This window comes from Prunus mume, unplaced genomic scaffold (genome assembly GCF_029339155.1).
Source record: "Prunus mume cultivar Tortuosa unplaced genomic scaffold, ASM2933915v1 scaffold26, whole genome shotgun sequence".
Taxonomy (NCBI): Eukaryota; Viridiplantae; Streptophyta; class Magnoliopsida; order Rosales; family Rosaceae; genus Prunus; species Prunus mume.
Window position 1 is genome coordinate 17049 of NW_028296572.1, and position 22281 is coordinate 39329.

The 22281-nt window shown below is 38.6% G+C and overlaps 2 protein-coding genes across 3 annotated transcripts; one reads left to right on the forward strand and one right to left on the reverse strand.

Moving 5' to 3' along the window:
- Window positions 1-375: 375 nt before the first annotated feature.
- Window positions 376-8183, forward strand: LOC148914257 (diacylglycerol kinase 2-like). Of its 2 annotated transcripts, none has more exons than XM_089043769.1 (8): window positions 376-654; window positions 1331-2575; window positions 3543-3909; window positions 3986-4062; window positions 4884-5003; window positions 5103-5267; window positions 6817-6954; window positions 7704-8183. In XM_089043769.1, exons 2-8 carry the CDS (start codon window positions 1463-1465, stop codon window positions 7851-7853), a joined length of 2130 nt encoding a protein of 709 aa, XP_088899895.1. In that variant the 5' UTR covers window positions 376-654; window positions 1331-1462; the 3' UTR covers window positions 7854-8183. The 2 variants fall into 2 exon arrangements, with proteins under 2 accessions (XP_088899895.1, XP_088899896.1); XM_089043770.1 differs by lacking the exon at window positions 376-654 and adding an exon at window positions 658-777.
- Window positions 8184-16871: 8688 nt separating this feature from the next.
- Window positions 16872-17434, reverse strand: LOC148914258 (uncharacterized). The gene is made up of 2 exons (XM_089043775.1): window positions 17051-17434; window positions 16872-16952 (listed from the first exon to the last, which is right to left on the reverse strand). Exons 1-2 carry the CDS (start codon window positions 17432-17434, stop codon window positions 16872-16874), a joined length of 465 nt encoding a protein of 154 aa, XP_088899901.1.
- Between the last annotated feature and the right edge of the window lie 4847 nt (window positions 17435-22281).

Genomic DNA, 22281 nt, shown 5'->3' on the forward strand with positions numbered 1-22281 from the left:
GGTTGATTTTGGGTGTGTTTCTATGTTTAAATAGTATTTGGGTTTTTTTATATAAATACATGTCTAGAATTGAGTTTATTTATAAATTTGTATTATTAAAATTGATGATATAATCAATGACATAGATTAACATGTCATGTACCACATCATATAGTATTAAATTGTGGTATCAAAATATACTAAGAGTAGGATAATACCGAGAATCTTGAATCTGACCTTGGAGATTCAAGTTATGGGGAGTGGGGCGTGAAACTCAAAGGGGAAGAGGCGGGTAATTTTAAGTAGGAAAACAAAACAAAACCAAGGACCTTTCCGTAAGTTGGGGGACCCACCCACACACGCGCATTTAGCCTACGGCAAAGGCAAAGGTAGGCCGTGTTCGTTGCGTAGGCAAAAATGAAAATCCCGCCCTTTTCTTTCTCTCTCTCCTCTCTCCTCCTCCTTTTCGTCTTCCTTTGCTCGTAACATGTCTTGTCTGAATGAAATTAATATTATTATTTTCTAAATCATATTATTTTTAATCATTAATTATTTTCCCTTTCTCACATTATTTTGGATTTTCGACCAAAATTTCCGCAAGCTCGAAAGTCCTCTCTTTCTTTCGCTCGCACGTTCACTTTCTCAATTCCTAGGGTTTCTGTTCATCCTCTTGAGGTATTTTCATTTTGCAGATCTAATTCGGATTTATTTAAATTGCATCCTCCAGCTCTAGATCGCACTCTTTCTCTATGGAATTTGTTGACATTTGATCGTTTCATGTTTTCATTATGCTGAAAGGTTTGATTTTTCGTTTGAATTTGTTGATGTAGCAGATTGAAGACTTTTTATTATTATTATTATCTGTTGTTATTGTTATGGCAAAATTAAAACACATGAAATTTTAACATTCGTCATGCAGAATTTGAACGTTCTTCATTTAATCCATGCTATAGCTAAAACTGAAACACATGAATTTGAACAGATGAAATTCCTCTGGTTCAGCTATTGTACAAGGATGTTAGGCAACTCAAAAGATAGATAGATAGATTTATTAGTGCTCTTGTTGTAAGCTTATTTGACAAGTAACGTTGATCATTAGTTTGTCCTCTTTGTTTTGCTTTTGATCCTGAGCAACAAGCTTAGCTTGAGCCTCGAAATTGTTGTCATGTTATCATTTTATATTATCTTATTCGTTTATAATTTTATACTTCTAGAATGCCTTACAATGATTTCCCTCGCTCACATGCCCACCTTCGCCCATTCTGTTAGACTCTTAGTCAGGTCAAATTTAATTATTGCCTTGTTTAATTGGTCTGTTCTGTGCGTGCTAATCATTTCCTTTCTCTTACAGGAATTCATTTCACAATCAGGTTTCATATACATAATCTTTATGTTGCCGAGAAATTTCAAGTTTTTAATCCTGGAAAAGGAACGGTATTGTAATCTGGGACAAGAAACGATACTGGAAGTGAAAAACTAGGTCATGATGGTTGATTTGGGCATTTCACTTGCAAGGGTAGTAACCAGCTTGGATGGGTATGGTCCATTTCTTTTGGGATGGCTGGTCACTGGGTCATTTGGGCTTCTAGCCATCATCTTTGCATTTCTTAAATGGCAGAAAAGGACATCTCTAAATTGGGTTAAAGCTGCAGCTAGAGCAAAGAAAAAAGTCTGGAAGAAGTTAAAAGTTCCTTTATCACATCATACGTGGATGGAAGATATGACTAATGGTGAACAGCCATCCACTTGTTGTGTTTGCTTGACTTCCTTGGTGTTTCTTCATAACCTAGGAACAAAAGCCTCTTATCGCACTCCTGTTCATCGTTGCTCTGTTTGTGGTGTAGCAGCTCATTTCTATTGTTCTCAGTACGCAGTAAGGGATTGCAAGTGTGTGGCACAAGCTGGTTTTACCCATGTCAGACATCACTGGTCCGAAAGATGGGTTAATATGCATGATAATCCGGAGATATCGGCCTTCTGTTTTTATTGTGAGGAGCCATGTGGTGTTCCTCTCCTTGATGCTTCTCCTACATGGCATTGCCTATGGTGTCAGCGCCTCATACATGTCAGATGTCACAACAAAATGGCAAAAGAATGTGGCGATGCTTGCGATTTTGGTACTCTTAGCAGAATTATTATTTCTCCTTTGTGTGTGAAAGAAGTTGGCCACTATGATGGAGGTGGAATGCCAAGTTCATACACAGATGAAATGATAACCTCATCTGTTCATTGCCAGTATAGAAGAAAGCGCCGCCATTGTAAGCATGGTAATGGTCAGTCAGCTAATGGTAACTTAGCCACTGATGCACCTGTGGATTATGTGTTCAATGGATTTACTAGTCTGAAGAAATCCCGTAGTGAGAAGAGTTTTGACTACTTGAAGAAGGATGATAAGGCACTGATTGTTACGGGCAACCATAATGGGTTTATGCAAAGACAGGGTGGAACTGTCACCTATGGGCAAATTAAGAAATATAAACTGGTTGATTTGCCACACGATGCAAGACCTCTTTTGGTCTTTATTAATGCCAGGAGTGGAGGTCAACATGGGGCTTCTCTAAGGAGAAGGCTGAACATGCTATTGAATCCTGTGCAGGTAATGTTTTTGCCTTTTCAGGCTCAGTCACTATGAAGAATTATTACTGTACATTGTTTTAGGCTGGAAACAAAAGGTGATCATTGATGTTTAATGTTATCCTGCTGTGTTACAGCTCTTAATTTGCGCTGTATTTTGTATGCTTGTTTTTTCAAGTTAGTTATTTCTAAATGAATGGATAAGTTTCAGGAGGAACTTAACCCTTCTTCGTGCTAATCACAGTAATCCTAAGCCCACTTGTGTACCTCCTGTTGTTTGTGCACAAATTCAAGCATATAGATACACGTAAGCATAAGTGCGTAAACAATTAGATACATGAACATCAAAAGATAAAAATAGCTGTATTAGTACAAAATTAAATTTCCATATATTAATCCAGAGTTGTGATTTGCAGCGCTGTTCCCACTAGTAGGATATCTGGCAACTTTATGTGGGAAGAGAGGGAAAAAAGATATTCATTGGATGAATTTTTGGGGTGGGGGGTGGGCAGTGGTGGGACCTTACGTATTTTATTTTGGCATCTTATTCATTCCTCATTCTTGAAACATTAAAGCTTACATGCTCTCATCCTGGGCTGAATGGACCTATTATACCCTGCCTTCACTTTTCCTTTTCCTTTGATTTCCCACAAACAGAAAAGCATAGAAGAAGACATAAATAGCTTGATGTGAGGATGGATTAAAATAGTCATAAGGGAGGAAAGTGCAAAATGATAAAATTTCCCTCCTTGCTAGGAGTATAAGTTGGGTTCAAAATTTTGTAATTTTCCCCACCTTGAGTGCAGGTAATTTATTTCCATGGTTATTTAGCAGTTCAAATCTTCTGCATTGCTTATTCAAGAGCATAATGTTAACCAACATTTGAATTCAGTGATTGAGATGGATCCTGGGTCTGCTAGAAATAGTTTTTTGCACGCAGGATATTATGGTTTATAGATAATTAGCTGAGCTCTATTTTGAAATTGCAGGTTTTTGAACTGAGTTCTTCCCAAGGGCCTGAGGTGGGTTTGGAATTGTTCAATCATGTGCATTATTTTAGAGTTTTGGTATGTGGAGGAGATGGCACTGTTGCATGGGTCCTTGATGCGATTGAGAGGCATAAATTTGAATCACCCCCACCTGTTGCTATTCTCCCCCTTGGCACAGGAAATGATTTGTCAAGAGTATTGCAATGGGGAAGAGGCTTCTCGACAGTTGAAGGACAAGGTGGCTTAACCACGCTGTTGCATGAAATTAACCATGCTGCAGTTACAATGTTAGATCGCTGGAAGGTAAACATCAAATCAGAAGCTGATCCGAATAAAGTGCAGTCTAAGTTCATGATGAACTATTTAGGTATTTCTCTGAATGTACTACTATCTAGTTATGGTTTGTGGGATGTGTTTGACCTTTTTCTCATTGTCTTTGAAAGGTATTGGATGTGATGCAAAGGTTGCATATGAATTTCATGTGACTCGGGAAATAAATCCTGAGAAGTTCAGTAGTCAGGTACCTGTATTCCTCTCTCTGGGTTTTGTATAATTGTTTAATGATGGGTTTTGTGACACTATCCCTTTTACGGTTTTTTGATCTCACATGTGTATAGCCTTTTTAATTTTGCGATTTTTCAATTAACAATTACAGAAGGCTACAAGTTGAGTTATCAAGGGCTCACATAATGATATGTTTCTTTTTCCTTTTTTTGCTTTAACTAAAGATAGAGAAGAAAAAATGAGATAAACGTGAGAAGGGGGATGATGGATGTCAATGAGAGAGTGAAAAATAAAAATGCGAATGGTTTATAATATAAAAACTGTAAACTATAAACAATTTAAAAATAGTTGTTGTAAGTTTTAGTTCTCTGTGCATTCTCTCATATCTTTCTGATCTCTCTCAATGCTCATTTTCATCCCTCGTTTCTGCCTCTTTTTTTTTTTTTTTTTTTATCTTTGATTAGAAAGAGAGGAAAATTGAAATTAAATGCAATGATCCCAAATTTGTTGGACTAGGAATCCAAGTTTTTTTGTGCCTTTAAATAATAATTGGCTGGAATTTAAATATTATTATAAAACTTTTGGCTGAACTCAATTATCATTCTCTTGACTACGATCATGAGTATTCAAACAAGAAGGGCAATATGAATATTTTTTTTTTCTTTCAAGTTATTATTGTTTGCTACTCAGTTCTGAGTTTCAGATGTGGAATTGCTTTTGGTTAAACGGCACATTTTCTAATTTGTGAGATTTATAACCTAATATTTAAGAGAAAGACTGTTATGTTTTATTTGCTCTGTGTGATTTTGGCTTCACTGATGATTGCTCTATGAACAGTTTCTGAATAAATTACGATACGCTAAAGAAGGTGCCAGAGATATAATGGACCGAACTTGTGCTGACCTTCCTTGGCAAGTTTGGCTTGAAGTTGATGGGAAAGACATAGATATTCCAAAGGTGCACATTAATCATAATTGTGTTTTTCTGTTCTTAGCTCTTTTCTTTCGTGTTTAAAGTGGTGCCCTTTAGTCATAATTTTTCTTCTTCTGGTTCCAGGATTCGGAGGGTCTAATCGTGCTCAACATTGGCAGCTACATGGGTGGAGTAAATCTTTGGCAAAACGATATTGAGCATGATGATGACTTCAGTCTTCAGTCCATGCATGATAAAATGCTTGAAGTTGTATGCATATGTGGAGCTTGGCACCTTGGCAAACTTCAGGTTTGTGAAATTTGTATATTTTCTATTTTTATGTTTGAGTGTATTCTGTCATCGAAGCTTTACCAAAAAATGAAACACGAAAAGAAAGTCTTACACATGCATTCTCGTGGAATTATTTGTTTTTCCCATTTATTTTCTTTTTCCTTATGTGTTGAGCTAGACAAGAAGCTTTTTCCCTGTAATAAAATACAAAAAACTTGGTATCAATATCCGGTTGTTAACAAAAAAATCCTATCAAGAGAGCCCCAAAGATGAACTCAAGTTTCAGTTATAGTATTATCTACTACTTGATTTCGATGCAACCTTAATGTGGTAGTTTGAATGGATTTGATTTGAATCTAAAACTGGGTATTGCCTTGTTCATTGTTTTTATCCTTTTATTTTCTGAAATGAGTCCCACCTTTTCTTATTTTTGATTTTTGACAAGAAACATGGTTTCCTTAATAAAGAAACACTACAAAACAGAGGAGAAGTTGTGTACTTGACAAGCTACACTACTCAACTACAACAGCGGCACAGTTGAAGCATCCTAACGTTCCATGACTGAATCTAAAATACAGCAGCACTCCAATCATCAAATTAAGCCCGAAAAGAACTATCCCCAATCTCTGAAGATACGCCCAAAACGAATTCTATCCCACAACAGGTCCACTTCCTCATACCTTACAGCCGCAAAGATCCTTCTATTTCTCTCCATCCACACCACCCAAAACATTGCTTCACAGAACATCTCCCTAGCAATATACCCCTCTTTTTTTGTTTTTCCACTGGAGAAATTACACCTCTCACCCAATAACATAGCACAAGAAGCTGGAGTATCAATTCAATTGGGGGTTCCTAAACAATCTTCTCCACAAGGACAATGCAATGGGGCAATGGAGCAGCAGGTGATCCGAAGTTTCAGCAGCATTTTTCCATATCACACTGACCAAATCACAAGTATTCATCCTCCCATGAGATATAATTCAGCCATACCTAAAGAAGTTTTTTCCCTTCCAAATTGCACTAGAGGGGCCGAAAAGAAAAAGTGAAGAGTTGTCAAACAACTTTTGTCCTTCCATGCTGAGTCTGATGTTGATTTTTCTGGGGACATTCTCTTTGTCGCCCATCTAAAATTTGTCCAATTTGTCCTTTCTGTTTTTTTAGTAATTCTTGGACTTTATATCAGCTTGATATAAAGATTTCCCTCCTTCATGGTGACTTTCAGAGGTGTACATTGTCTAGCCTTCCTTCAGCTTGATAATATGGGGAATGCAGTTTTTGGCCTTTATGGCCTATATCTCGAATTACTGTGTAGTATGCATCATTAACAGAGCATGATTAGTAGTGTACTGAAACAACTGTATTGCAGAGTGAAGAACCATATTATGCATCGTTAAAAGCCATTATAAATATATTTAGCCTCTTCATACGAAGCGATAAATTTTTTTTTTTGGGGTCAAATATTGTTGAGAATCACATTTGTATCCTTTTTCTGTTTTTCCTTTTTGGTTTTTTTGTTCCAATGTTAAACGTCTCCTTACTATTTCATTCTTGTTTTGCCGTGCAGGTTGGACTTTCACATGCTAGGAGACTAGCCCAAGGGAAAGTCATAAGAATACATGCCTCCAGTCCTTTCCCGGTCCAAATAGATGGAGAGCCATTTATACAACAACCTGGCTGCTTAGAGATCACACATCATGGGCAGGTATGATTTTGAAGACCCCTTCGATAATGTATTTTGAGGCACACAAATATGCTTGATCATCTAGGATTTGTTAGAGATGCGTAATTTGTTCATTATTTAGTATGTTTGATACAGTTTTTTGGCTTTTTCTTTCTTAGTGTGTTAAATGATTATGTTTAGGATTGAGAGTTGAGGGTTTGGGTTTTAAGTTTCAGGCATTAAACCCTAATCCCTACATACACCCTAAAGTAATTGGGAAGCTCTAAATTTAAAAAGATTAAAAAAAAAAAAGAAGGGGAAAATGCTGCTAAGAAAATTGAATGGCTGTTTGAGCGGTTGTGATGTCAACCATTGATCGCCATTCTATACTTGTGTGTGTGTGTGTGTGCGCGCGCGCACCTATGGATATATAAATATATATGGTATTATTCTCTTGCTGACTTATGTGGCCAGCATATGCTTTATTATATTTCTATGTTTGTGATGAAAAAGATGAAAAAGTACATTCAGTATAATCTGTTGGGAGGGCTGGGCTCTCATGGTTTGAACGGATTGCAAGACGTATACAGTATGCATGCATGTGGTAGGTTTCACACTATCCGCATATGTTTTCATGCATGCTGGTAGGAGATGTAAGCATGTATAGTTCTATTTTACTCCATTAATTGCTCAGTCTGGCTTCATGTTGGGAAAAATTTAAAACCAAAAATGAAAGTGGTAGATAATGAATCTTGAATGTTTTTCTTTTCTTCTTGTTATTGCATTTTCAGATGTTCATGTTGAGGAGAGCTTCAGAAGAGCCGAGAGGGCATGCGGCTGCAATCATGGCGGAGGTTTTATTAGATGCCGAATGCAAAGGCATCATCAATGCATCCCAGAAGAAAATACTTCTCCAGCAGATGGCCCTCCAGCTCAATTGATGTCACTCTGCTTCCCTTCCCCCCATCATCGAATTTTTAACAATTCTTTTGTCCTTTTCCTTACCCTTACTTCAGGCTGGTTCAGCAGCCCTTGCCCACGCATTTTTGGAATTGCTTCTTTGTAGAAGCAGTTTTTGTAAACCCCATATATATAGAGAGAGAGAGAGATAGAGAGAGAGAGCTACCAAAATAGGAGAGAGAGAGAGAGAGAGATTGTATATGAGAGAATTACCACGTCGGGTTGAAATCCCATTTTTCCCGCAGTTGTGAATGCCTTCTGTTAAAAGGTTTAAATTACACATACACCCCTTGAGAATTAGCGTTTTCCTTTTTTGTTTCCAACACCCCGATTTTTGTTTGTCCTTTACTTTTATTTTTTATTTTTATTTTTTATAATCAAAGTTTGTCCTTTACTTTGGACTGGTGTTGTACCATTGATTCTTTTCGTTAACTCTGTTAATTTTTGGTTAAAATCTGAGGGCAAATGAGGAATTCAAGTCACATCTTAAAAAAGTACAGATTAAAAACAAAAAGACCTATATTTGAAATTATCAAAACTGCCTAGCTTTAGCTTGGACAAATGTCAGGAGCTTCTCAGAGGCTGACATGACAAGCTTCTCTTCAAAATCCTCCCAGCAGAGAATATTCATGCCAATGCATGGACAAACTTGGTTATGCTGTGAACTACATAGGAAAATTCCCATAGAACATGTGGAAGCATTAAGGACGATCCAGAACCGAAAGCAATGGAGATTAACCAGCTGGTAGGATCATATGATCGACTACTTGGCTAGACGAAAACCTGCAAAGCTAATGACACATTCTCATGCGCTTAACTGTACATATACTGGGGGATGCGATCGTATGCATATCCCAAGCCAATAACACATTCTCATGCGTTTCAACTGTTCTACGCAGCAATGTGCTGCCCTGCCCTTTCCAAAAATCAAGCTAAAGATGTTCTAGAATCGAGTAGTAGATATTGTTGGAGGTGGCTTACCTTAAGGATGCGAAGGAAGAAGGAAGAGAGAGGCTCGGTTAGAAACTGATCGATCACCAAACTTGGAGCGATAATCGCTTTTTTCCAGGGACCTCCAGTGTGTGCGACGTGAAGAAGTGATCGATCGTCAGGGCCCAGCTATCAATCGCATCAGTAATTCCAATCCGGCGTGTTTTGGTCCAAACGCAGGTTTCGGGCGAGTTTCTTGGTCTAGTTTGACTAGTTAATTTCCTATTCCTTATAACATTGTACTAAAGTCCTATGGTCTATAAATAAGCATTTTAGTGATAGAGTTTTCTCTAAGAATTTAAAAACGAGTTCAAGAGAGAAAACAAGGGCATCAACTTGGGTTTCAGCTAGGATGAGAGAAAATAGAGCTAAGGTTTGTGAGAGAGCACAAGGGGTTCTTCATTGTAACTGAAAGGGTTGTTTCATACTAGTGAATTTCTTTGAGGATTACCAAGAGGACATAGGCACAACGTCGAATCTCTATAAACTCGTGTTTTGTGTGTGTGTGTGTGTATTTACTTTCATTTGGTGTGTGAGCTTTATAATTGTGTGGGTTGTGTGTGACAGTTACATAGTCCATCAACGACAAGGTCTTGGAATGTTTTCGCACAACAAATATATATAATTCTCACTTGTTTTCTTTTTCCTTTTTATTTCCCAAATATTATTGTTTTTTTTTCCTTCATATTGTCACACTTTCATTTCACTTGAAGGAAGTATTTGTATTTAATTTACGGGTCCGAAGGATGAAATGATCAAATTAAGAACACAAGGTAACATTACTTGGAATTGATGTACTTAATTAATTATCGGTATCCCTCATGATCTAGCGCGCATATGAACAAAATAAATGTTGTTTTTCTCTCTTTTTTTGTTCCTTTGTTTCTTTGTTTTTCTACCCCTTCCTTTCTTTGTTTCTTTGTTTCTTTGTTTCTACCCTTCCTTCCGTCCTTCCTTCACAAACCCAAACCAATAGCAGTAGCCTACTGCTTGAGAGGAACGAAACCTAGCAAGTCCCGGGCCTGATATATTGGAGTTAATAAGGATGAATTTACCAGCTCTAGAAAGGAGCCAAGCAGAAAAGTTGAAGTGCTCCATCATCCTATCCGATTAATCATTCTCTAACTTGGACAAAGACAAGACAATCAACCAAAAAAATAAATTAAACAAATCCCACTGTTACCAACAACAGTTCTCCATCATCCTATCCGATTAAAACACATTTTAAACTCCCAAAACTTGCAAAACACCAAACCACAACCCAAACTAGGGCATCATTTTGAGTGCTCTTTTACCCTCACTTCATATTGTGTTGCTAATCAGAAGCAACCAGCGGCGCTATGCTGGTTCTGGTTCAGGGAAGGGTCAATGCAAGGATCTTGCTTCAGAGCAATCCCTGCAGTTTTTCCTTATCCAAGCGGGTCTTGCAAGAAAATAGGAGTTCATATTGAGCTCCAAATATACGTTGGCGCTTCAACCAAAAGAACTTCTTCTGCAATTCATGCGGTTGTGTTTTTATGACGAGATATTGTTTCTTGATTTCCATTTCAAACTGCTCTCTGGACTTTTTATCAATATGAGGTGATCGCAACACAGTATATAAGACTCGTGATTCAGGCAATGCAATCCTCCGTGTGGAAGGTGGAAGGCCCCACAAAAGGTTTGGGTGATGAAAAGATCGAATCACTACGCATATCTTGGTCGCCATTACTTTTGATGCTCTTTCTTTTTGGCTGACTCCTTTAACAATCGTTAACAAATCCTAGTCAGAGAAATGATAGCAGTCTAAACTAAAAAATGATTTAAATAAAACAGAAAACAATCCAATCCAACAATCTTCTGTTGGAAATATTAATTAACCATACTCATAAAACACATAATAAAATGAATAATAAAATAATATCCAAATTCATAAATCACACACAATTATAAATACACCAAATGAATAGAAAATAGAGTTAGGATAGTCTAGCCTGTGATGATAGTCTAACCAAACAGTTAGTTTCTGCAACTAGAGAAAAAACATGTCTCTTCACTGTAACACAGTTTCTCCTATTTCTTTATTTATTTATTTATAAATTTTGGTGTTAGCCATCAAAGTTCAAGAAACAATTATAACATGTTATGAAGGCAAGCAATAACAAATAAATGCAAAATTACTTTCTTATCACTGCAACACATTCATAAGAGTATATGTAGGAAGAGAAATCTGACATGCACTAACTATAACTACCACAGAATAAAACTTCCAAATATCACTTCTTATCGTCGCAAAATATGATTTTAGAAAGGTAGTTGAGCAATGTTCAACAGAGAGATGATTCTAGTACCATTTAGAAACTACATGAAACTGAAAAGAAAAAGTAGAGCACACAACACGGACAATAACCGCGCAAATTTTACAACATTAGGTTCAGAGTCTAAGAAGGATGATTACAATGCTAAATAAGTTTTCAGTATTGCAGTACTTCAAATCGCACACGTCGCATAAAAGTAAATTGAATAAACAGATTGTGGTTGACAAATTACTAAATGAAGACAAGTTTTCAGCGAATTATAACACTAAGACAGATTCTGGTGGGATAAATCTTGGGTTTTGTATTTGAACCGTTTATAATTTTCATAATAAAAGTTCCAAAAGAACACATATGACCTCAAAACAGAAGCAAACAAACGAAGCAAGTAATCACGCGAAGTTTTGTTTCAACTGTAGAGATGCATTACGTCTTTAGATTGTTGGAAACCCATGAATTAATTCTACCCCATAGAACATACATTTCACATCAGATTTAGAGATTATGTACAAAAAGTAACAAATAATCAGACTTGAGTACCAAAATAGTAAAATTAAAGGATCACAAGTATATAAAGAAAATTAAAAACAAACCAAAGTCGTTCAATCTCATGAAAAAGGGGAAAACCCCAAACTTATGAAAAACAAATGCCGAAAAAGAAAGGCAGGTGAACAACTTGTGAGGAACAAACCCAAAATTATAGATTAAACAAAAGAAACGAGATGTAAGACTTACTTGAATGAGAGCACAAAAATGGCGAAATCTGGTGGCGATGGGAGCAGCTGGAATTGACTGGGGGAGAGAAGAGGCAGAGCACACTACACTAGCCTCTCCTTTTTCTCGCGAGACTTCTAAGGAAACGCCGCACCATGACCCATTTAGCATCTTGGGTTATCTTAAAAAACTTGACCTGTTCCCTCCGTCTTAATTTGGGGTTGGCATTTTAACTGGTGAATCGATGAACCGAGTTGAATAAAAACAAAAATAAAATTGTGTTTAACTTAAAAAGTCAATTTAGACCCAAAAACCGAACCAAATCACTTTGGATCAGTACTCGTCCCGATTTTTGTCTTGGAAAAATTGGTCTTATTCATTTATATTCAAAACTATTACTAAGTCTAATTAATATACAAATAATACAGTCTCGTTCTCATGGACTCCTATGGTCTAAGAGTTCTGTGACCACCCACCCTTGGATTTAATGTATAGGCTAAAAAAAAAAAGTTTAAAATATCTGTTTTGTTTTACTTTTTTACTTCATGACATATTAATTTAATTTAAACAAAAAATATTTCAAACAAAAAATATTAGGAGAATCGTTTTGATTTTGATTTGAGGAAATTTGTTTTTGTACCAATTCCAATCCAACGGCCCTCTGGTGCAATTGGCAATAAATTTATGAATGGGCTTGTAGTTACAATTGTTGGGGGACTTGGGGCTGGGTGGTTTTCATTGCATTGAGAAATAACAAGGCAAGTAGAGAGTATGGCAGTGGAGCGAGTGCTTTGTTTGGGACTGTTTCGTTTTCTGATACTGTTGGTCCTTTTTTCTGTCTCGCACTCCTTCTGACGCTCTTCGAATGGTCAGCTTGCTCGATGGAGTGGAGAGGTCGTCGGATCAACACCAATGCCCCGATTGATGTTTCTTGGCTCGCAATGAGGATTCTCTCAACTTCTGAACAAAATTGAAAGTTGAATCGGTTTGACAGATCAAGCGGCTCAGTTGGGCCCCGTCCTTCAATTCCTCTCACTCGGTTTGTGTGATCGCGAGGCGTGCCATTCGGGTGTGAGACTAGTTCAGAGACCTGGTGTGAGTGAGTGAGTTATTTTGTTGTGTTTGCCCCTTGTTCTAAACTTCTGTTCAAGCCATTGTGCTCCAAGGGGGGGTACTGGCTTGGATTAATCCTTTTCTATGCCTCACTAAGAGGACTTCAATATTCTTTCATTCATGTGCGTCACCTGACAAGTATGAGCAGACTGGTCGTGCAAGGGCAAAACTGAGATCGTGGTTAGTAATACCCTGTATGGGTTTAAAAACCTGGTTTAAATTCAAATAAACCCAATCAATAGTCAATTCGAGCCCAATAATATGGTTTCGAGCCCAATCAACTTACTACTCTTCGGACTGATATAGCCCTATTCGGGCCTATACCCTTCCTCTGTGCCTGAGTAACAAATTTAAAGATGCGAAAGCGGGAAATTAAATTAATTCTACTAAGGCATATATAACATATATCGAATCAACTAAATGACAAATGCTTAAAGAAATAGTTAAATGAATTCCAAAACCCCTTTCCCTGGCTTTAATTTGACAATAAAAGGGAGCTAAGAGTTCTCGATTACTTCATTTAGTTAGTTCGAAATATGAGTTACAAAGCAAAGAAGAACTGGAGATTTCTCTATCCAGTGACATAAGTACATGAATTCAAACTGATCACTTTCAAGAGAAAATCATACCATGAGGATGGCAGAGCAACAAAAGATAAATGCAGGAGTGGTCAACTGGTTATCTAGAAATTAGGCAGGCTGATTTGAAAAGATCTCGAGTTCTTCAAGTATTTTTCGAGATGTTGCATCTAGTTTGGAGAGAGAGTCCTCTTCTTTTGTGGCGGAGGTCTCTTATTTATAGGCAAGGAGGGAGCTTTAAAGATGAAAGCTAGAAGAAGACGATTGGCTACCATTTCCAGAGTTAACCACTGATTTGCTGTCCGGACTGGTTCATAGGTGGGATGATGGGATGTTTCGACAAAACTGCTGGTTTTTGTGATACTCCCGCCTTGAATCGAAGTCCGCTGGCAATTTGGTTTCTTCTGGTTCTAGTGGCTTTCATACAGCCTTGTTTCCTTGCTCGGGCGAGAAGAAAGTCAAGTGGTCATTAATGGTGATAACCTTCTTCACCCCCAAGTGGGTCAATGTGTAACGGTTACCGATCCTTTTTAACTTGTCCTTGAATGAGCTATTCTGATCTCCTTCCTCCTCCCAAATAGGTAGAAGCAATGGTCACTTTCAGATTTTCTAGAACTCTTTGTTCATTCATCTTTTTCCTTTAACACTCATTGTTTGAGCATCTTGAGTTTCTTGATGGATATCTTGGTTATGTTGATTCGTTTCACGTATTGCAAAGGCCATATCTTGAATGGCTAGTATTACCTTCATGCTACCATTCTTATCATTGTCATGTTGCCCATCTACTCTAGCTATCTTAACAATTGAACCTTTACCAAATATTTCTTCCAGATTGAACCTATATATATATATATATAACAATTCTAAATAATTATTACGTAAACTACACTTAATTATAAAAAGAAATATGCTCCTGAAAAGTTATGTCACTAACTGACTTCACTAGTTCAAACTTATTTTTTAGTAATACTATACCACAATTCCGAAGGGTATCTAATTCCTAAAGCTTTGATATCATTATGTCACTCCCCAGACCCGGGGGTTGGTGGAAACCCCACGCTTGGTGCATGAGAAAATAAAAAGTAAAATACAATAAAAAGAAGCTGAAACAAGGTTTGAAATAAACTTCTCTTATAAACATAGCTCCAAAATCTTACAACTTTACAATTAATAAATAAAGCTCTATCACTCTCATCTAATTTAGCCTCAACTGGTTTAGTCCTTGTCTTGTCCACTAATTCATCTGAAAAATTAAATAAGGTGAGGGGTGAGCAACCACCGCTCAGCAGGGACATGAGACCTTACCACAGTAGATTGATATAACTAAATTAAGTGACATACAATCACACTACCAAATATCACATTAATAATAATAATGCATGAATGCTCTTCATCTACTCTCGTTAATTCATATAACTAGACAAGCCGACATGCACGTCCCATACCATGCTTATACCACTTGGTCCCGAATGCCCACTTATATGAACTAACACTCATCTTAATTATCCCATAATTCCCCTTTTGTTAGTCATCTTGTCTAACTCCCTGTCGCTAGTCCTGAATCACCTAATAAAAACCATGTGTACTGTGGGATCCCTAAGACCTGGTACCTGCCAAGAGTTAGACTCAACTACACAAAAGACTATTTCTATTACCCTCTTTTCCATCATTATTTTCTCCACCCAATAACTCCAACTAATTTCCATGACATGATATAATTATGCATTTCACATATCATATATCTCACAACAATGTAACATTTAAAACATCACCAATATATATATATATATATATAATTATGCCAACATTATTCAACCAGTCAAGAATACATAAACATTCCAGGAAAAACATTCTGTTTGCACCATAATCAACCAAGCGTGTCTAGCATCAAAACGACTAGCACCAAGGCAGGCATGCCTTCTTCCTTGCCGAAGGAAGACGTTCTTCCTAAGCGGCAGCCACTTGCCAAAGTTTCCAACTGCCGAACCTAATCTCCAAGGACGCGTGTCATCACCACAGTAACTTGCACAAAGTCCCACATTGAAACTTTGTGCAAACCTCCTACTTTCACTTCCCTATAAATAGGGAACAGTACTCAAGTAAAAAGGGGAACTACTTTCTCACCTTTATCACTCGCCAAATTTACCACTCATAGCCGACTTAAGCATCGAGAGTTTTCGGCACCACACTGGTGCCCAAACTTGACGCATCGCTTCTCCTACTTTGTCTTCTGCATGCTCTTCCCTTACCGAAGGTCCTCACCTTCTACCCTGCTGAAGACTATCCACTTCTCTTTAAGTTGACCTCCCAAAAAGAGCATCAACAGTTTGGCATGATCTTTCCTAGGAGACTTTGCAATTCTTTCTTGTTTCGAGGCGGTAGGGCTTCTATGATGGATTTTGCCTTATTTTTATCAATCTTTATGCCTCTTTGGTGGACCAAGAAACCTAAGAAATTTCCTGCTTGAACTCCAAAAACACATTTCTTGGGATTCATTTTCAACTTGTGTTGTCTCATTCTTAGGAATGCCTTTTTTAGATTTGATACATGATCTCCTTCTTATGGGGACTTAATTACCACATCATCTATATATACTTCTAGAAAATGACCTATCATTTCATGGAAAACAGAATTCATTGCTCTTTGATAAGTGGCTCATGCAATGTATTCAAAAGCACCTATATGTCCTGGACACATGAAGGCTGTCTTGTGGATGTCTTCTTCTGCTGTCATAATTGATTATACCCTGCATTGCCATCCATAAAAGATAGCATTTGGTAATGAGCAACTCCATCCACTAGAATATCTGCCATTGGCATAGGATATTCATCTTTGGGAGATGCTTCATTTAGATTTCTATAATCCACACAGATCCTAATTGCCCCTGTTTTTCTTTTCAGAATTGGCACAATATTGGCTAGCCAATCAACATATATGGTTGGTCTGATGAATCCGGCTTTGACCAGTCTTTCTATTTCTTCTTTGACTTTCAGTTCTGTTTCCATAGACATTCTTCTTCTGGCTTGTTTGACCGGAAGGTAGCCCTCTTTGATTGGCAACTTGTGTTCTACCAATTTTCTGTCCAATCCAAGCATCTCATGGTAATGCCAAGCAAAACAGTCTCTAAAATCATGCAAAAGTGCAATGATTTCACTCTTGAGTGGTTCTTTCAACAATGCACGCATGGGTGAATTCTGCCATATTGATGGCTGGATTCTGCATAAAGAGCTTCCTTTCTTCCTAATATATCAACAATCTTTTTGTAATGGATCGGATTGTTGCAGCTCGATCCTTTCCTTGTTGATTGGGACTAAACATCAGAGTCCTCTAGAGAATCAAGCAAACCATTTTCGTGAGTCTCGGGCCGTGACACCATGGGGCGGCTGCTCTGCTGACTCCAAAGAAAGTAAAAGGATCAAGATCATCATGATAATACCTAGCCTCAAAACACATGGCAGAAGGCAGAAATGGCCGTGGATCGGCCTCTACTATTTCGATGAAACCTTCTTCATGCCAAAGGGCTAATTGCTGATGCAGAGTGGAAGGAACACATAGACTTTGGTGGATCCAGTCTCTACCAAGCAGTACATCGTAAGTGGTAGAGGTGGTGTCTACCACAAAAAATGCAATCTTCAGCTTCTTGGTTCCAACTATGACATCCACATCTAGTATTCCATGAGTCTTAGTGATGCCCCCAGCAAAGTTGGTGATCGTCAAACGTGTTGGAATTAGATCATTCTCTGCTCTGCCCATGTTGATCATCAATTTGTGAGGCAGAAGATTAATGGCTACACCTCCGTCTATCATCACTTTGGGAATAGGAACACCCCAAAAGTTTGCTGTTATGAACAGAGATCTGAGATGATTGGCCATTTCTTTCGTTGGTTTGGAAAAACAAAGCTATTCTACGGCTACTTTCATAGCAATCTCGCCGCTTCGATAGTAAGTGTTTGTCGCTCGCTCCTTCTTTACTTCGCCAACTGCACTAAAATTTCCGAGAGCACGCTCCTTCCAGAGTGCTCCTTGTCCTTATGATGTGGTAGGATAAAGACCATGTTAATGCCTAGATCATCTTATAACAGGCTCTCTAATTCTCGCACCAAAAGCCTCCCTCTTCATCCAGCCCATCACACTCATCCGCTCTTCTCTATATTCTTCTCGTCCAATCTTCTTGCTCTCTGCTTGAGGAGTCCAACTGTCACCAGAGATGGTTCATAGTCCAACTGCTCTCATATTCTTCACCCAATCTTCTTGTCCTTCCACCGAATATATCCGGTTCACCTTGTGGCTGTGAAGGTTCAAGATCATTGACTGAGGATGAGGCAGGATAAATGGAAGGTTTTCCCGAGATTCTGTCTTTGTCCGCTCTTGTGGCTGACATGTTGTTTGTTCTCGCATGAGGAGCTACTGGATTTTTCCTCTTCTTGTAGAACTGGTCTCGAAGTACCTGTGTCATCCTTGTTCTTGAGGAAGGTGCGATGTGCCTTTGAACACTCCTTTTCTATGTTCTAGCTGGCCCAGAGTTGGTCTATCGCTCTTTCCAATGTAATACCACCGCTTCTATGATAGATGCTAAGGGTTTGTCAATTATGGGCATCTTCATTGGTATTTCTCTTTGGTCGCTTTGTCATTCTTCCGTTGAGTTGGGCAGGCCTTAGATAGTCCTTCTATCTAGCTCGCTTTAGGTTGAGCCTAATCGGCCTCATGGTATGATGTTCCAACTCACAAAAACGCTTAGGTGTGGGCTGACTTGGCCTATCCAGAGTTACTTCAACTCACTTTCACACTTGCACTGCTACACAAAACTACCCAATGAGATGGATGCCTTTGGCCTCTGATTAGCCTCCCTTGTGACTCTTTTGCCTCTACTCGGGCTAGCTTCTTCAAGTTAGTTTGTCTCTCTTTTATTCTCGCCAATTTAAGTTGACCATGTTGACTTGAGGTTGGGGAAAAGGATCTGTTGTTACTGAGGGAGGTTTCTCCACCAGTTTTAGCCTTCCTTGTTATTCTTTCTTGTACGACATCCTCAAAATAACACAACTGTTGGTGGAATGGTTCCACGAGTTGTGCCATCTGCAATATTGTCTGCCTTTTGAGTTTCTCTGGCTTGGGCAACTTGTAGGGTGTCTTTATTGCCTTCTATAGTAGCATCTCATCAAACAAAGCATCAACCTTGGTTAGATCGAAGGAATAGACCTTGTTATGTGTTGATTTGTTTGGAACAAATCCTCCTGTGAATGGTGGTGGCTTCTGGTCCTTTGGTGGCTTTGTCAGAGCCTCGCAGTTGATGGGATGTTTCAATTTTTCCATTTCTGCATCTTCTTCTGATTTTACCTCAACTAGATGTACTGAAGAGGATGGGGTTTTGTAATATGTGCCTTTGGAAGAGTTCCTCTTCTATTGGTCTTCCCTGAGCACTCCTCGTATTTAGATTCTTTGTCTGCTAGTTCTGTCAGATATCCAAACAGCATCCCATCAAATCTCTTCCTCATAGAGATTTTAAGGCCGGTTTGAGCCATTTGAATGAAGTGCCTTTCTTCCATAGGGATTCGACATTTCATTTTGAGCTTTCTGAACCTGGTTATGAAGTCTTGAGTAGGCTCATCTTCACTCTGTTTGAGGGCAGCAAGATCACTGATGGTGACTTCTGGCTAGATCTTGAAATAGTAGTCATGGAAGACATTTTCCATCTGTTCCTAGCTAGTATACTAGGTGAAGGCTTGTCCAGATAGAGAATTTCCAAAAAAACCTTAGTTTTAACAAAGGGTTATTTTCTATGGCTATGCACTGGACAGAAAATCTGTCTATATGCTCAATTGATGAAGCATGGGTGTCCTCTCTGTTGAGCAAGGTGAAGTTTGGTACCTTAAAGCCCGGGGATAGAGGTATCTGATCAATGTAAGCCGGATATGGCTTTCTGTATGTGGGCCTTTCTCCTCTTCTGGCTTCAGGTTCCATCATCTCCTTGATCATTCTTCGAAGTGCCCCCATGTCATTCAAAGCATTGATAGGATGCAGTTTTCGCCCCTGTTCTAGCTGGTTGTGCTCAATCCTATGCTCCATTTTATATGGCTTGGGCATAACTTCCTCCCTGTGTTCTTCCTCTTCTTCGAAATCTGGATGATTCCTCCAATTTGCCCTTGGTCTTCTTGTCATTGTTGGCAAGGTTAATACCCTTTGCCTCTCCCGCTCTTGTTAGTGGAGGGAATGGATTGGGGTCCATCCTTCTGGGTTTGTAGGGCAACACGGCTGGTTTCTCAAGCTGAAGTGCCAAGGGCTGATCAAGTGGGACCACAGTTGTGGAATAGGTGGAGGTTCTGTTGATTCTGTGGGCCTAAACGTGCAGGGCCTTCGACGAACTAGAGCCTCATGTTCTGGATGGGAAAGGCTCTTCCCATCTCATGCTTGGATTTCTCCACATCCTGTATTCCAGCTATTTGTGCGATGAGAGGGTTCTCTTGGTATGGCCATGCTAGTCCTGGTGGAGGTCCATAAGGGAGGTCTAGCCACTGGACCACAACATCTGGTTTGGAATTCTGACAATAGCAGCCTCACGGTCCTTCCTGAACTATCTGTTGACTTGCCATTGCATTATGGTTGTCATGTTGTTTAAAGTATCCTAGCTCCTTTGCACTGTGGCCTCATGCCGGAACATAGCATCCTGCATCCGTTCAACCTTCCGAGCGACTGAACGTCTACTCTTGGTACCGCATGGGCTGATTATTGCACAGCATCACTCTCCTATGATTCAAGTCCTTCTCGGAGAGCTGCTTGATCTCTTTCCATGGCATATAGTGGATTCTGGCTAGAACTTCCAATATTCATATACTAGAGGATTTTTCTAGGAATATGTATACTGAGAAGTCCCACTGGGCGTGCCAAATTGTTCACCCATTTTATGTTTGTTCCTATGATGGTAGGATAAAGTTCCTCATTGCCTTGAAAACCATTGACTGGTCAACAAGGGAAATTTCTTTTCTGTGCGAAGCGCACACGCTAGCCCTCTTAGCAGACTTCTTACAAATAGATAACTTGTGCAACAAGTTATTGATTTCTAAACGAGCGATTGTGAATTTGGGTGAGGAATATCTCCCAAGTAAGTTCTTTTCTTGCCTAAGATTGGTAAGGACTTCACAATTTTTCACAGTACAAAACCGTAGTTCGCCGAATAAATGATAAGGAAGTGAATCGTTTAGGCAAAATCGCTTATTAAAGCTCAAAAGGAAAACCAACTCTAAAAAGACAAAAGAGGTTAGACTTCCATTTGTACCTAGATAGATGCTTCGATCCGGCCGATCGGGTATGCGTCGGATCGACTATCAACACCGTCAACTATCAAGTTTCAATTGTAAATTGATACCAACGCTTGAGTTTGGTAGAGCTTTAATCTATTTCAAGCCGGAAGGCTTTTTGAACGCAGCGGTAATTGGAACCTCTTGATCACCGAAGGCGTATGGTCGACTTAATGATTACTAAGTCGAATTGCACGTGGTACTGCTTTGCTTGATCATGGCTCTCCATAAATTTGTTGAGGTTTTCATATTTGTAAAACCCGAACTCGCTTGATTTGGCTTATGCTTAACCAAATTTGTAACGAGAGAAATCTCGCTTTGAATGACTTATTTCTCTAAGTCCAATCGTTAGAGATTTTGAATTGTAGCTGATTTCTTTCTTGTGGCTCAATGAGCTTTTGGCTGCTTTAGTGTTTTGAAGGCTTTTGAGATCAAGTGATCATTTTGAGTTTTTGTTTTTGATTGATTTTTGGCTGTCCTTTGATCTGTTCACCTCCTCTCATAATTATAGGAAATGCTGGAGTGAGATTTTCAATCTTTAAAATGGGCGACAAATTTTCTTAAAAAAGAGGATCTTTTTATTTAAATGTTTAAAGAAAAAAGGAAGTTATCTATTATGGCAAATAAACCTATCAACAGTCAGTTCTAAGGCAATCACATCCTTGCTTTTCTTGAAAAAAAACCTAATCCTTCTTCAATTTTTAACTGCTCTTTGTAAGAATTCAATCTGCCGTGATGGTTAGTTTGATCTTCCAAATGAACAACTCTCTGCTTCCTATTGTTCGGGCCTAATTTGGCACACCCAGTCCGTCAATTTTGGACAGCCACCCGCATTCTCCTTATGATTGGGCCAAAAATCTGCAAGCTCAGCCTAGCACTGCAGCCCAAGAAGACAAAGCAATCTCAGGATCCAAGCAGTTTGGGTTTTTGTTCAATTGGAATTGAAAGCCCAAAATCAAAGAAACCCATGTCAAATTTTGGGCAACCACCAGAGTCTTTCTTAAGATTGGGCCAAATTCCAACACACCCAACCCATTTATTTTTCAAAAAAGGGCCATGAGACAAAACATTTGGGGCTTTTTATCCAATAAGAAAAAAAAGACTAGCCCAGCCTTTTTACACCATCTAATCTCTACCCCAGAAGATTGACAAAATCAGAAGATCTTTTCTAAACAACCCCATGTGACTACCTGGCTTTGAAAAGTCAAAATTTTCAACTATTACAGAGAGGTTGATAGGAAATTAATGAAGGCAGGTCTTACAGAAAGACTTCTCTATTTTTTCTCAACCAAAAGAAGAAGGTCATAATTTATATATATATATATATATATATATAGAGAGAGAGAGAGAGAGAGAGAGAGAGAGAGAGAGAGAGAGAGAAGCTCTACACTGAAACAGGTGGCCTTTCCAAGAGATAAGCAAAATACG